This window comes from Aplidium turbinatum, chromosome 5 (assembly GCF_918807975.1).
Source record: "Aplidium turbinatum chromosome 5, kaAplTurb1.1, whole genome shotgun sequence".
Lineage (NCBI taxonomy): Eukaryota > Metazoa > Chordata > Ascidiacea > Aplousobranchia > Polyclinidae > Aplidium > Aplidium turbinatum.
In genome coordinates, this window is record NC_137476.1 from 2,234,312 (window position 1) to 2,250,510 (window position 16,199).

General features: G+C 39.0%; 4 protein-coding genes across 4 annotated transcripts; 1 reads left to right on the forward strand and 3 right to left on the reverse strand.

Annotated features, from left to right (window-relative positions):
- The first annotated feature begins 223 nt into the window (after window positions 1–223).
- On the forward strand, window positions 224–6,608 carry LOC145770511 (COP9 signalosome complex subunit 8-like). Its single transcript, XM_082582180.1, has 3 exons — window positions 224–568; window positions 3,018–3,167; window positions 5,109–6,608. Exons 1-3 carry the CDS (start codon window positions 277–279, stop codon window positions 5,276–5,278), a joined length of 612 nt encoding a protein of 203 aa, XP_082438306.1. The 5' UTR covers window positions 224–276; the 3' UTR covers window positions 5,279–6,608.
- Window positions 5,828–7,033, reverse strand: LOC145770201 (zinc finger BED domain-containing protein 5-like). The gene has a single exon (XM_082581790.1). It carries the CDS (start codon window positions 7,031–7,033, stop codon window positions 5,828–5,830), a length of 1,206 nt encoding a protein of 401 aa, XP_082437916.1.
- Window positions 7,034–7,047: 14 nt separating this feature from the next.
- On the reverse strand, window positions 7,048–7,617 carry LOC145770203 (zinc finger BED domain-containing protein 5-like). The gene has a single exon (XM_082581791.1). The coding sequence runs from the start codon at window positions 7,615–7,617 to the stop codon at window positions 7,048–7,050; it is 570 nt and encodes a 189-aa protein (XP_082437917.1).
- A 2,856-nt stretch (window positions 7,618–10,473) lies between these two features.
- Window positions 10,474–14,291, reverse strand: LOC145770518 (mediator of RNA polymerase II transcription subunit 11-like). Its single transcript, XM_082582187.1, has 3 exons — window positions 14,184–14,291; window positions 13,211–13,341; window positions 10,474–12,021 (listed from the first exon to the last, which is right to left on the reverse strand). Exons 1-3 carry the CDS (start codon window positions 14,266–14,268, stop codon window positions 11,869–11,871), a joined length of 369 nt encoding a protein of 122 aa, XP_082438313.1. The 5' UTR covers window positions 14,269–14,291; the 3' UTR covers window positions 10,474–11,868.
- Window positions 14,292–16,199: the final 1,908 nt, after the last annotated feature.

Genomic DNA, 16,199 nt, shown 5'->3' on the forward strand with positions numbered 1-16,199 from the left:
GCAAGCACACTGTACTGCAAGACTTTTGACAAAAGAATAAACCATTGTTTGAGGTTAGGATTTTGTATTAACTTTACCATAAATGCCAAGTGTAAGTTTGCACCAATAAATCATGCTGTTTTATTTCATAAAATACAGAAGAATGGTCAATAAAATACTGGTCAAATGGTTTAAGGTTTAGACTTGAAAAAAAAAACTATTGATTTATTTTCATACAGAAGAATGTTGCAGTTTGTTTTGTAAATTAAAAATTGTTCTTGCAATTTCCAAATCAATATGGAACCTGCTGCAGATGAATCAGCGTCTCCTCTGGAAGAAATGACTGAATACACAATGGAGGAAGCTAACAATCGTCTTGAAATTTTAGAAAACCAAGAGTTAGATTCCTCTAGTGGTCAGCTCAATGATGAATTATACACAGAATTTCTTGGAATGTACTTACTCACTCAAGATCTTCTAAACTGTAAACTGTTATGGAAAAGAATTCCTTTATCAATAAAAACATCCAATGAACCATTAAAAGCTGTTTGGGAAGTTGGCAAGGCTACATGGAAGCATAATTATTTCGGTAAAGTATCACAATTATGTTTTGTAGATGTTTTGGTCTTGGTACAAAATGATGTGTTAGAAGCCATGATGTTGCTGCTTCCATTTTCTAGACTTTTGCTATGTCTGGCATATATTGTTTTCGTTGTGATGGTTAGAAACAAAAACAAACTGAACTTAGAAACCATTGGTTCCATTGTACAAATGTATAATTGTATATTATATATGTTGCCAAGTGAAAAGAATCAGCCTTTTCCTAGTTTTCAGTTGATAAAGTATATTGACTGAATCTTGCTTGCTTTTGCTCAAGTCACTGATACCGTACCGTAAGTTTCTGCATCATACTCAAAGCCTTATTTTTGTTCAAGCTGAAACACTTTGTTTGTGTTTATCTGATACCGTAATATAGTGATGCTGTTTATTGTACCAGTGGGCAGTGGCTATAGTATAATATAACTACAAGGAGGTCATGTTAAATGATTGTGGAAGCCTTTTGAATAATTGAAACTTTAAAGAAAGTATTTTATTGAAAATTTTAGTGACAAAGTTTATTTTGATGTATTATTACGGAATGGCCCATTTCGGCGAGTCTAATTCGGCTAGTCCGATTCGGCGAGTGCCCTATTTGGCAATTTTTTGATTTTTTTTTAAATTATCTTGTATCCGCAGCCTAATTATCATTGCCGTTTTAGGGTTAGGGGTAAGGTGTTAGGGTTAGAGGTAAGGTGTTAGGGTTGGGGTCTTATTTTAATGTTTAGCATCATTAAAACGATGGAAAAGCGGCAATGATAATTAGGCTACGGTAACCGATAATTTAAAAAATAAAATTTCAAGAAATTGCCGAATAGGGAACTCGCCGAAAAGGGCTCTCGCCTAATAGGGCACTCATCGAATAGTAGCAGACCCATTATATTAACGTGAATTTACTGCTTGGGGAACGTTCAAATATTACATAACGTTTTTTTTCCGAATTTTTGACCCCCCCTGCCCCATGTAACGCCAACGTAACGCTTTTTTCAATCCCCCCCTCCCCCATGTAACGCTTTTTCACTATGAATTCAGCACAAAAAACTACCATCCCGTACTCGAAAGCGTTACGTAACGTTTTACTTGAACCCCCGATATGACGCTAACGTAACGCTTTGCATAAACCCCCCCCTCCCCCTTGAAGGTGTTACGTAATATTTGAACGTTATCTTGGCGATAAGCACTTTGTAATATGTTCATGATATTTATTGTGTGTCATGACTCATGACATTTAGCCTATTACCCTTCTATAGGTTACTTTTCTACCTTGCCACTGATGTTCTGCTCCAAATCTTCATCATTCTTCAAAGAAAGTCTTTAAGATGCAGTATTGCAGTTCTTGTGACTTGGTGGCGTAATGACAAAGTCATGGTTATTTCTTGTGGCTGGTGTTGCGCTGTTCAAAAGCATCAGTTGTATACAATGCTCGAACAACAAAATTTATCATCAAACTCGGATCACAGCTCTGTTAACCTATCATGTGTTTTTTTTATCATTATCCAATACATAATAAATAGATACCACAAGTTCTGCAACGTCGTTACATAACACTAACAGAAATTTAACAACGCCAAAAATTAATTTTTATTTCCCATCTTTATGGACACAGGTCTTTCTTAGTTTGGGTAGGTTACTTGCATACCATACAGTAATCTTTCCACTCAGAGCTTTGAAGCCGGAACCCCGGAGCTTTGCATTTTCAAAAGGAACTGGAGCTGTATGTAAAATTCAGGTGGAACTGGAGCTGGAGCCAGTTGTTTGATAGACAGCTCCAGCTTCTCGCAATTAAACCTCGTAGCCTGCTACTTCATGAAGAACACAGAGAATAATAACATGCTTTTGCAACAAGTAAAACCAGAAAAAGTTGTCACAACACAACTTGAACATGAGGCACTTAAGAAAAAATGAAGATTGGTGTCATTAGGATTAAAATCTTCATGCCGTGTCATTCGAGTAAATAGTAGCAGCAACAACTGGCTATTTTACTGACACATTTTACATCTTAATAAAAACAAAGTTGAAAACTATTGGTGGGCGGTGGTTTTATTAATCATCAGGCCAGAGTTAATGATTTAAAGCAGGGGTAGGCAACCTTTTTTGACAGCGGGCCAAAACCATACTTTACAAGGTCTTGGCAGCCGTAGCCTTCTAATAGGTTACCAGTTTGGATAGATTTATACTCATAACTTTATAGCACTGAAGTACTGTGATGCCTTCAGAATATCGGTCCCTGCAGTGTAGTAGTACCCTTCATAGGGATCAGCTGAACAAATCTTTCAACATCAAAGTCGTTGTTTACTCCACGCACAATTACTGCCACGTGAGCTGTATCAGTCGTGTCTGTGCTCATATCTATTTTTACCCATATGTGTATACACCCTGTTACAATATGCTATGAATTTTCTTGACCTGACATTAACTTGCATTCGCTTTATGTGTTTCAGAAGTTCATTCTAAAATTGATGCATTTGAATGGGGGCAACCTTTGAACCGCATCATGGCTCAATACAAACGCAACATCAGAGAGCATTGTTTCAACATGGTAGCTGGTGGCTACTCAACAATCAAGCTCAACTACTTAGCAAACATCTTAGGTGAGTATATCTGAAGGCAGCTAGACCTGCCAGTAAATTAAATCAACATTATTTCTCCATAGTTGTGATGAGAGCTCTGGTTCGACACCGCTCAAGAGCATGTAACTGTGTCTTTGGAAAGACACTTAAAGCCATACTATCGATTGCGAAGTATCGCCCTTTTGACTATACTCCTTGATGTCTCATGGTTATAAATAGTTTGCTGTACTAGAGAGAAATTTATACGACCATCAAAGCTATGGCTTACTGAACTAAAGATCGACCGATGGAACAGTAGATACGATTTTATCTGGTGATTCTATGTGAATAAGAACATCCTCATGATTTCTATAAGGATGAAATAGGCTGTTTAGGTGAATAGTGGCAACATTTCATGTTTCTCGAGATCATCAATAGAAGGGAAGATAAGTGATAAGAAACAAAGGCAAACCAAGAATGGTTTGGGCAACAAACATCACAAAATGGACAAAATCATCAAGTTATGAAAGTGCAGTACGAACAGTTCATGTTCGAGAACAATGGCGCATTGTATCCAACTCTCAATACGAGGAAGGAACATAATGGTGATAGCTGAGGTTCAGTCTCGTACCGAATGCCGGAAGAACGCTCGTTTCTTCTCAGTACAATATTTGTTACAATGTAGTAATAGAAGGAGGTCAACCAATACATTACTAATTATATCTTCGCCTTTCATGCAAATAGGCACTGAAGTTAACTTTATAGTTTGGACAGTAGTATGCTAAAACTAAAATTAATTTCATGCCCCCCCCCCACCCAGTTTACCCCCGGTAAGTGGGACCTTTCAATAATAATAATAATAATCATGCTTTTATTTGCGCCCATTGCGATAACATACAGTACAGTGCGAAATATACATACACATACAATATGCAACTCCGTCGCCATTTCTGTGGTATATCAACCAAATTTGGAAGGCTCGTTAAAGGAAAATTTTATGAAGCAAAATTTTATGAAGAATTGGCAGCAATGACCGAGTGGTTAGCGCGTTGGGCTCGCAGTCGAGAGCCTGCATGTTCGACTCCAGCCACCCGCACTTGCTGTTGTTTCTCTGAGCAAGAAACTTTACGATAATTGCCTCTACCCAGTGATCGATTTCGAGTAATGGGTAGTACCAAATTTAAGTAATAAGTAGAGTAGACAACCGGAAACAGACATTGTCGTCGGCTGCAGCGTGGGTCAGGTGTATGTCGGAAGGCGTACACCGATGCATAGCGCTCAAGTCCGCTTTCCCGCAATGCAGGGTAAATATATGAAAAAACAAACAAATTTGTTTAAAATTTACAGGAGCTTATGATTTGTTTGCTATTGCTAGGCAACCTTATAACTTTTTAAACTGTCCACGGTGTTTCGTGACCATCGTAAAACATGACTGCAGCATGGCATGAAGATGTGCTGTGCATATAATAAGCTCTGTAGACTGTAACAAACGAAATTTCACTATTTGAAAATTGATAGATGTAATTCTTTGTAGGCCTTCTTTATTCAAGTTTTTTGGTACCATGCAATCAAATTTTCATGCGATTCTTCGTTTAAAAACGAACCTTTCATTTTCTTTTGGCGAAGAACAGTATTTTCAAAATGAAGAGTTAATGGGTTGTACAGAACTTGAAAAGATTAGCTCGAAGCTGCAGGTTTCGGGCCGATGTGGTTTTATGTGTTTACTGCAGCTTCACAACTATTACTGGGCTAAAGTTTTTGCTTTTTTCGTTTCTTGACGTGCTGGTATATTGCTTATTATGACTATTACTTCCGATACGGCAGTGATAATAATAAAATATGTCACACGTTTTTTAACAACATTAGCAATATTTATTTTTTACCTAGTTATTGCCTGCACTCCCAAAAAATTGATTGAAACAATTTTTAAAGTCTAATACTGATATGGTTCGTATAATGATGCTGCTTCTTTTTTACTCCAAGGTTTCACAGACGCTGAGACCATAGAAGCTGTAGAGAAACGAGAGTGGACTTATTTAAATGAAAATGGAGTTGTGAAGCCAATTCCTAAAAAGGAAGACACGACGCAAGCCATGAAGAACCAGGAACACCTGGAAAAATTAACGCAACATATTTTGTTTCTCGAGTCATGAGAGCTGACACAAAAAGATTTATTTTTATGATTTGTTTTAAAGAATTGGTCAGTTGAGCAAGGTTTGAAATTGGAGTAAAATGGTGTTATGCAGCCCACCGAGCCGTTCTTTTTTAAGTGATCACGATCATTAATCAAGCTTAAGGGTTCCATGAGCGTTTTGATAAGGTTGGCACCAATTTAATCTATAGGTGGATAAGCATTGGTCCGATGTAATTAAATGTATTCATATATCACATATGCCAGTGGTTCCCAAAGTTTTTTTAGCGCGACCCAAATCAGAGTTTTATGAACATCTCACGACCCATGTACCCAAGCCTCAAACATCGAAAAAAATCTATTTTTAATGTATGGCACTGTCTGCTTTGTAAAGCGCTGAGGAGCAACGCATTCTGCGATGGATACAGCGCTATATAAAAACTAGCATTATTATTATGCAATGCATAGGCTACTATCTTTTGGATATGTATGAAGTAGACAAGACACACAAGTTAACTAGTTGTAGTACACAATTTATGAAACAATGGTTTATTACAAACTAATCATTGATTCAGTGTGATTGATGAAACTGAAATTTCTCCTTCATAATATCTTCAATGCACAGCTCTAATTTAGTGAGTGCAATGCGCATATCGTCACCAGGATCGAGACGATTGCGAGCCTTGGTTTTAATAACAGTCAGTGCCGAAAACCCTTGCTCGCACAGATACGTGGTTGCAAACGGGAGCAGAAAAGTCATTGCTTTGTTACCAATTACTGGCTTTTCCTTCTTAACCGAAGTCCAGAACTCTCCAAGCGACGCTGTGGATAAAAGCTGTCGATGGAACTGGTCATGATGCAGGTCGATAAGCTCTTCCTGCAGTCCTGCAACATTCTCTGATAAGTTGTCAACCTTTGCCAGAAACGGATTTCTGACCCACACCTGAGATGTCAGATTTCTATCTGGGATGTAGCGATCAAACTCCGTGATAAGGTTTTCCAAATGCGCCAATAAAATGGGTTTGATGACATCAAATCTGCTAACTGCAATCTGATTCCATTCCTCCAGATACTCGTTCATGGATGGAAACGCTGCCGTTCGTCCACGCTCCAGCTTTTTCTTCCACAGCTGAAGCTTTTCTTTGAAGGCAGACAATTTCTCCGAAAGAGTAATGATATTTTGATTTCTGCCTTGCATTGACATGTTAAGGTCGTTCACTGCGGTGAAGATGTCGTTTAAATAACATACTTTGAGTATCCATTCCTTATCTTGAAACCGAATAGCATGGCGATGCTTTTTTTCATTGAGAAAGATCTGCAGCTCCGTTCGTAGATCTACTACACGGCGCAAGAGCTTGCCGCGAGAAAGCCATCTCACATTCGAGTAGAATAGGAGATGTTGGAATTGAGACTCGAGGTCAACACACATCTGCTCGAACAGACGAGAGTTAACAGCACTGGATTTGATAAAGTTGACTACACCAACAACCTCCTGCATCACTTCTGAAAGATCCGGAGACAAATGTTGCGCAGCAAGGTTTTCACGGTGCAGAAGACAGTGGACGACTTGGACATTGGGATTGACTTGCTTGACTCTTGCAGTAAACCCCTGTCGAGCACCAAGCATCGCAGGAGCGCCGTCAGTGCATAAGCTGACACAGTTTTCCCAGTTAATGCCTTCTTTTTGTTGGAAGTTGTCCACAACGTTAAATATGTCTGCGCCAGTTGTCGTTGTTTTCAGTGCTTTGCAAAACAGAAATTCTTCTTCGAGATTCATGTCACCCTCGTACCTCACGTAAACCAATAGCTGAGCGTTCTTTCCAGTGTCAGTTGACTCATCGAGTTGATAGCTCCACTTTCCGCCTTCTTCATTCGGGCAACCACTTGGTCTTTTATATTTAGTGAAAGGTCTGCGATACGACTTTTGACTGTGTTATTCGATAGCGAGACGGACTGCAATTTCGAGGCCACGTCGTTGCCGCACATGAGTCTGGCCATGTCAATGGCTGCAGGTTTAACGAGTTCTTCTCCAATCGTGTGCGGTTTCATCTCTTTAGCTATGCGTAGCGCGACCACGTACGATGCCAACGTGGCTTGCTTGGAGGCTAACAGCGCTGGATTCGTTGTTGAACAAAATCGGCTTCGTTTCAGTTCCACTTCTCGGTGCTGAAAATAAACACGATTCTTTTCTACATGTTGCGGGTGCTTTGTTTCTAAATGTCTTTTCAATTTGTTTTTCTTCAGAAACTGGTTCGATAACACTGCATAACACATCACACATTGTGGCTTCGCAGTACCATGATCATTGATAGAAGTGAACCCCAAATTTAAAAATTCTGGCTTGTAAGAATACTTGCACATCCTTAAACGCTAATTTTTAGCAATAAAATCTGCAATGCAATGTGCTACTTTTCAGTAAATTACTGTAGGACTGTTGTAAATAAATTTGAAGTTTGCGTACTTCAGAAATGAAGATTTTTAAACTGCTGTACTACTACTTTAGCCTTACTTTAAACTACTACTCCAAATACTACTAGCAAGCCTTACTATTAACTCTGATGCTCTATCGACTATCAATTTGAATTATTCAGCTCCAAAATACTTCCGTAATCAACAAACCTTCACCAAGTCTTAACAGTAAGTTGGCTAGTTACGGCTTGTACTGTAGCTGCACAGTGCGCTGCCATTAAAACTCTCGGAAAACGACATAATGATGTCATAATCCAGTTTTATTGAGATGAATGCATATGATGCAACAATTGAATTGTGATAGAAGTGAAAGAACTTCAAAAATGAAAAGAAAAATCTCGTTTTGATAGATTTGAATCACCTTGGCGCGACCCATTTTTCAACCCTGTACGACCCATGTTTGGGTCGCGACCCATACTTTGGGAACCACTGACATATGCGATCTCTAGCTTTCTCTTTAAAACAATTGGTTTGTAAAATATGTTTGCAAGCAGAAGTTTTCGTCTTGAGTAAATGTGTTGGTTCATACTAGGGATTGTAGATCATAGGGATGCGAAACTTCATCCGCTTTTGGCTTATCCGCAACACTAGAAGGGTTACGTTTTTTTGTAATTTACAAAATATTTTACTTTTTATGGGTTATATAAGAAGAGTGAAGTTGGTTTTAAAGTAATTTAAGGTTTTTAGTTGAAAGCAAGCCAGCAGTAAAGCGTAAAAAAACGTAAAATTGGCAATTGACCCTTCTAATGTTAAAGGAACAACGGAGTTGCGCGTCCCGTAATGTACCGTCCCTAGTTCATACCTATTCAATCGCAATAAAATTTTAAGCTGTTGAGTGTTAACAGCGTGCTTGCGACATCTAACGGTTAATGCTTACACAATATAAGAGTGTGTTGTGATTCTTTTGAGTTGTGGCTCATTTGCAAAGCAATCGCTTATTCGAACCCCGCCAATGATGGTATTCGCATAACAGAATTTGCGAAGGATCTGTTAGGCGGAACGATGTTTAAATTAGTATTCATTTATGTGAAAAGTTCTAATCAAACAAACTAAGGAGGGGCCTCCGTTTGCTAATGTTCTAATCTCGGAAGTAGAAAGTCTCTGGTAAGGGATTCGTAGCAGTTCCGTACAGGCTACTTGCAGAGGCTTTGAACCACTGACGCAGATCACCAAGATTGGCGGAGTTAAGTTTGCAATTATCAGTGTTGTCTATCAAAAAATGGATCCACCAGCTGCCGCCGAATGGAGAGCAGTCCAGAAATACGTTGCTCAAGCGCACACCCCGAGAGTCGAACCAGCGCCGCTTGAACTTGTAGTTTCTTCGTAAAGTTGAGCGCTTAACCAACTGAGTCTGTCCATTACGACAAAAAAAATAGGCTACCTATTGCCAAACATAGCAAAGGTCTAAAAAAGCAGAGCGGACAAAACGCGAACTGTGCTTTATAACAAATTAGTTTAAAATTTGGCACTTGAACGATCGACAACCTTTTATCAACTTCTGTTCAAATATTATGACGCCGTGTGGTTTTCACCTCCAAATATGAAGCAAATTCTGCAACCTTTGGCAAAAATTACACTATGTTTGTTGCCGTATCTCTGAGTGTGGTATCTCCAGGCTTGTCCATGGGATGGGACAGCACGAATTGCATTTCCCATGGGACAGTAGCTAGGCATTTTAAGAGCAGGAAATTGAAAATTTGCTGAATGAGCACAGTGACTCGGAATATGAGTGCCAATGATAATGAATTGTCATAGATAGACAACTTTTCTGAACTTTAAAGTTAACAAAATCAATAAATTTTGTCGTTTTGTATCTCTTTTTGTACATTTAGTCCTATCTAGTACACATTAGACTTAAATTTCCATAAATTTAATAACATTTATTGAATTGTATTTTGATGGGAATCCCATGGGATGGGACGGGACAGGCATGAATTGCTATGGGATGGGACAGAAAAAAATGTCCCATGGACAAGCCCAGTGCCGGTCTTTGGGATGTGCAAACCGTGCGATCGCACAGGGCCCGCAAATTAGGGGGCCCGCAATTTACTTAGAAAATGCAGTAATTTTGTCATTTTCAAAGGAAAAATTCAACAAGTGAATTCAGCAAAGGAATTCGCAACAAGAAAACATAGAGACTCAACGAATTCAACCTATTTCGTCGCATGAATATTTCGTATCCTGAGAAGATCGAGAAAAAAAACGACATAGCCGAAATCGCTGATCGGAGTTGCCGCAAACATTTCAAAATTTCTCGATCTTTTCAGGGGACGAAATAAGTCGAAATTTAATTTGTTACACGATTTCAGGGGACGAAATAGGTTGCATCCAGACTCAACATACTGTAGAGACATAGCTTTATTTCCGAAAAATGCCAAAGAAAGCATGATCTTATCCTTTTGCTATGCCACCGGACAGCACCATTTCACAGTAATATTCATTCCTAAATTTTTGTTGAACATGCTCTCAGAATGTCCCAAATTCAAAGCAATTTTTCAAAATTTTCTGGGGGAGGCCCCCCAGACCCCCCGCCTCTGGTTGTCGTCTTTGGCGATCACGCCGCCCCTCCCCTTTCAAAGTACCTAACTACGCCACTGAATTGGATTATTATCATTGGGGCCCGCAAAAGCATATTCTGCACAGGGCCCGAAAAACCCTAAGACCGGCACTGGACAAGCCTGGGTATCTCAGACCACAATCGATCAACAATGACTTCTGACGATGATTGCTTAGTGCTCATAGTCTTTCGCTACCATCCTGATTGCACCATAACCTAACCAACAGTTGTACAATGTATTGTTTTGACAATTACATTTACGGTACTCTGCTTGTTTGTTAATATTATATACCTATGACGCTGTTGAAACAAAATAATTGACTTGACAAGCAGCGTAACTAACCAGTTGCGAGATTGTGGTGAAATTTTTTTATGCAATATTTACACGGCAGCGGAAAATACAACATTGGAAAGGAGAATCAATTAGGGTTTAATCAAACGTTGACACACGCAGTGGCGTAGCCAGGAAAAAAATTTGGGGGGGGGCCAAATATTTGATGAATTGAAGAGAACGACAAAGTGTTGGATTTGCAGTGGCAGTGGCGTATCACCTGAAGTGCAACCACCTGAAGTGCAGTGGCGTATCCTGGGGGCTTGAGCAAGGGGAAGCAATGAAACTGGTGGGGGTTAGAGCGTGCCGAAGGCACGCGTATTCTAGGGGGGTCCGGGGGCATGCTCCCCCGGAAAATTTTTGCAAAATTACACTTAAATAATGGATTATAGCGCTTTCTGGAAACACTTTTAGGGTAATATTTGTATGAAATTTATTAGCAGATAAACAGCTATTAACTTATTAAAGGTAGCTCTTACACACGAACGGGCAAAATCTGCGGCTAAAATTAGAGAACACCAAAAACTCAGCTACACAAAAACCCAACAGAGTAAGCCATTCTGAAATTGCTTCCACAAATTAGTTAAAAGAAACGTAAATCGAGTAAATTTTGCGCGATTTAGGATTTGCAAAATTTATTGGTGTCTTTCTGTGTGTCTAAAACAAGTCCTTGGGGTGTTAATAGCCAGATGTCTTGGAAAACGTTATAAATTTCTACAAATTTTATTATATTTTTAACAAAGGTCTCAACTTCGGAATCCAAACTTTGAAAATTTGGGGGGGGCCATGGCCCCTTTCGCCCCCCCTGGCTACGCCTATGGACACACGCATGGCAGCCTTGGCAGGTGGTTCGGCTGCATCTGAATATTTTTGGCTTTGATTGGGATGATAGGCTTCGGAGATCTCCAAGTAGCCGTTTTCAAGAAATCATTCAAAATTAAACACTGTATTGCTGGAAGTAGAATCATTCAACCCATCGCTATTCGCCACTTGGTCCTCTTGCACAGGGGTAAATGGCAACGCTTTCAATGCAAACATTTAAATTTGCATGATTAAAATGTCGTCACATGACATTTGAGCAGCCTCTAAGATCACAGCAATATAGCAGTAGGTCCGTGCAGATTCCAGTGTTGCCACTCCCAAAAGTTTTACAACAATCCAGCTACAACAGGCAGTTGTATCCTCCCTGGCCGACTTTTCCAAGTTCACCACACACTGCGGCCAAGAGTTGGAATAGCACTAAGTCCTTGTCCCGTTATTTCTGCTGAATCCTGGATTGAATAATCTCACCAGCTGTCGAGGCCATTCCATCGACCCTCGTCGACATGCGGAGGAACGCTTCGTTGAGAAGTTGGACCTTCTTCTGCGCAGCATACGACGACCCCTCATGCTGCTGACTGGCAGCTACCTGAAGGAAAATTTCGTTTTTCAGTTTTACTTTCATCAAAGCAAATAAAAATTATACCACTGTCATAACTAAGCAGGAGTCTGAAAAAAGGTAGAAGCGACAAAACATTGAAGCATGCTCGAGACCGAAGTAATTCACTAAATACAAGGACTTCGACACGGTTGCAACATCATTCTACACCATTGATTTGTGTCAACACACGGCCTTTCCAAATTGTCACGATTTCTTTCTATCTCTTACCAGGAAATGGGTTATAACCGAAAAGCAGTCAATTAAATGTCGAATAGTTCTACTAGTGAAATGATATATGAACACGCTTAAAGGACTCCAACGAATGGTTCACCACTTCCAGCAATTAATCAAAGTAACAGTAAACAGCAATAGATTCCAACGCTTGCGGCTTTTGATCGAGTTTAACGTGATCCACTCACAGCTTCTCATACGATTCTAATTTCAATCAGAAATTATATTAGCATCAACTTTGCTTTACTCGTATTCAATACTTCAACAATAATCTTTGCATCTACTAATAACTGCCACCACTACAACAATGATCTCTCACAATCAACTCATAATAATCAACTCTCATAATATCGACTCATAATAATAATGATTACGCAAATTACACCACTATTTATAGAAGGTTTTTCGGTATGGTAACTTCGAGAAGGTTACGTAATGTTACATCATAGGACTCATGGTTCTGTCAAGTTGCACTAAATCGTAAACAAGCCGAAGTTTCTAGATTGTCACGTAGGGAAAATGATTCTAGAAAATACATTGCATAATAATGATTTCGCAATCAGAGATCCATTGGTAAACATCTTTGTGACATCATGACAAACGATATTTGGTGATTGAGAAAACAACAGAATGTTCGAGGTTCGCATCTTACAGAATGATGTAGAATTACGTTACATAACAACGATTCGCGATCAAAGGTTACTTCAGGTCATAACCGATAATAACACATCGCACCAGAATTTTACAATCAAAACAACACGCTCGTTAAAGACACAAAGCAGTCCATCGCGAGGCCTTGCACATTGATTGTGACACAAATACATCTTAGCATAGCCTACACCTACAAGGTTGCCTACAAATGAAAAGTAAAGTTTTCACTATCATAATCAGAAATATATATAAAAAATAAAGCTAACTAAGCATTAACCACAAGAAAATAACTCACCTGGGACAAATAACTTATCTGAGTGGCTAATTCTGTTTCTATTTCATCCATCGCTTGCATGAATATACCAGAGTGCTTTTCCAGGTTCTTTTCTACAGGTTTATCTTTGGACAACTCCTCCAATGTTAAACCTGACGAATTATATTTTATTTATTGAGTTTACCTCAAGCACTTGACTTCAAGACCAAGCAGTGCTGATTCAGCTCTCGGGTGTGCACTTGAGCAACGCATTCCAAGGACTGTTCTCCTCCATACAGGAATATAATTCACAGATAGCCCTTCAACAATAAGCACTTCAATCTGTCAAACGCGGCGACCGACTGACCGGGCTTACGTCAGTAGTTCAAATCCTCTACAAGAATGCAAACCTGCCAGAAGTAAGCTCTCCATAAAGCTTTCTCAGCCTGAGAATACAGATTCTATCAACAATAGCTAGCCCAGGTGTAGCCAAGCTGCATTGTATGGCCCTCTGAGTGTTGCTTCTTGATTATTTGAAAAAGTACAGTAGTCAGTAATAGCCACTTTCAATGTGCCCATTGTGACAACATAGCACACTGCAAATCGCAGATGCAACACAACAGTCTAGTTTGTTTGTTACAACTTGTTGTATCATCATCACCTGTAGATCGGTGCTACCTTATATGAAAGGTTAAGTACAAGTGTTAACCACACCTAGTTTAAGCCATAATGTGGAGCAATTACTGCTTTATATACTGAAGAAATTGCTGTACTCATAAGTTGGAAAAAGAAAATACAAAAAGGTAATAGATACATCGGCATAAAATTATCTGTAGCAATTGTGATTTGAAAATAATTCAGTCACAATGTTTCATAGAAAGTTTGCCACCACTCTTACACAAACCACTGTTCTTTCTCTTTGTATAAGATCAATAAGCAGTTAAGCACAAAATGAATTGAATACATATATATATATAAGCATAACTGCAATGAATGAATGCATTGCATAACTTACCAGCATTCTTTAATGCCACTATAACCTTTTTTTCAATATCATCTAAATTTTTTAATCGATTTGACACATTATCTGCATTTGCCATTATAAAATACTCTTCAACCTTACCTTCCTGCAAAGTGTAAAAGTGCACGAGGTTAAGTATTACCCAACAAGAAAAATGTTTTATCAAACCATGACAGTTTTATTGGAATTAAACTGTGATGTAAAAAAAACATGCAAAGGCCCCCTTGCGCCGTATTAAGGTTATGTAATGTCTGCAAATAGACAAAGCTGCAAACTAAACTTCAGCGAGTATCGAGTCACATCCTGAACTCCACAACTCACTTTCATTATCACACAAATCTCAAATAACCTACATAATGCAGATGCTGGTTTACTGTTTCTTGAGCTTCACAGTAAGTCACTGAAATTTAACATATTCAAAATTTCAAATAAGGATGGAAGCAAGAGACCTTATGAGGTTATGCACCAAGATTGCTTACAACTTTGTTCAGCATCTATTAAGGAAAATATTATTCTTGACTAAATTCTCAAAATTTAACACAATTGAAAAATTTAAAGAACTATACTTTGTTTCTCATAACTGAAAAAGCATTGAAAACAAAATTTTCTTTTTTTTCAGAAACTGAAAAATGAAAGAATGGTGACATTAGTTTAATAGTTTATGCCTAAAAATGCAGCACAAAAGAAAGCTGAAAGCAGAAAAATAGCACTATCATCAAATGAGCTGCTTTGAGTTGAAATCAAATTTTAAAAAAATGCTTTTTAAGCTGTGTCAAACCAAGATTTTATTGAATCATACACACAGACCAGGGTTCGATCTTAGCACTGGTCCTCTGGCCAATGTCTACTGCAAGTTGCCCGCGGACCGGTACGAATCGTTTCGCACTGCTCCGACTGTGCAGTGCGAAAATATCATCATATCATGTCGTTTACAGTGCGTGGTTCTCGTTTGCGCTTCTCTTCAAACAACAAAACAAATGATCCGAGTGTGTTAAACAGTAAGAAAAAGCCAATTGCAACATCACGTGTTAAATCGTAAAAAAAAGCAATTACAACATCACGTGACGGTGTTAAATCGTAAGAAAAATGGTAATTGCAACAACACATGAACTCTGCTAGGCTAGTACAGTACTCTCAAGAGCTCTGATGCATAAAAATGTTAAGATTGTGCTAGAGAGCATGTGAGTGATGAGGCATCAAATTGACTTAATACAAGGCAAGACAAACACACATCGGATTCCGATTATGACCTAGTGATCGTCCCGTCTTCAGATTCCGATTATGACCCAACATTGGATTCAGAAATTGAAGAAGAACCCCAAGTAGATTGAAGACTCAACGTAAATTGAATGTCTTACCTAGATAAACTGTTGTTATCATACTGTTATTGCCATTGTATATTTCCATGTTATTGCCATCATTCATTATTGTCATTTTAAGGTGGTTTTCCCTGGGTTGGCCTCGTGCTTCCCACAACAATCTTGTTTTTATCAGTAAACGGGACGGACCAGTGCGATCTCGTTTGGACCAGTGCAAATGGTTAGCCACTGGCCCGGTTGTCCAGTGCGAAAAAAAGTTAGCGTCGAACCCTGCAGACATCATTATACAGCTAAGCCGGGTAAAGTGAAGCAGAAAGCGGGAAGTTATGATGATGAAGAATCATTTACGAGTTGAAACAAGTTCAAACCTTAAAAATTTGAACAATCTATAGCCAAAAAACAAAACGTTGGTTAGTTTTTGAATCTTTATCCTCGGACTTACAAAGGCTTGATAGGCTATTCCTGGTAGTTTTGCATACTTGTAGAGGCTCTTAACACAGGGCCGGTTACCGAGATTGGCAGAGTGAAGTTTTCTGACTGTTGAAGCGTTGTTGGCAGGAAATTATTCCACTCAGTAGGTGCCGCTGAATGGAGAGTAGTCCTAAAAAAGCGTTGCTCAAGCGCACACCCCGAGTCGAACTTGCACCGCGTGATCTTAAGCCGGGTGCGTAACAACTGAGCTAACAGGGCG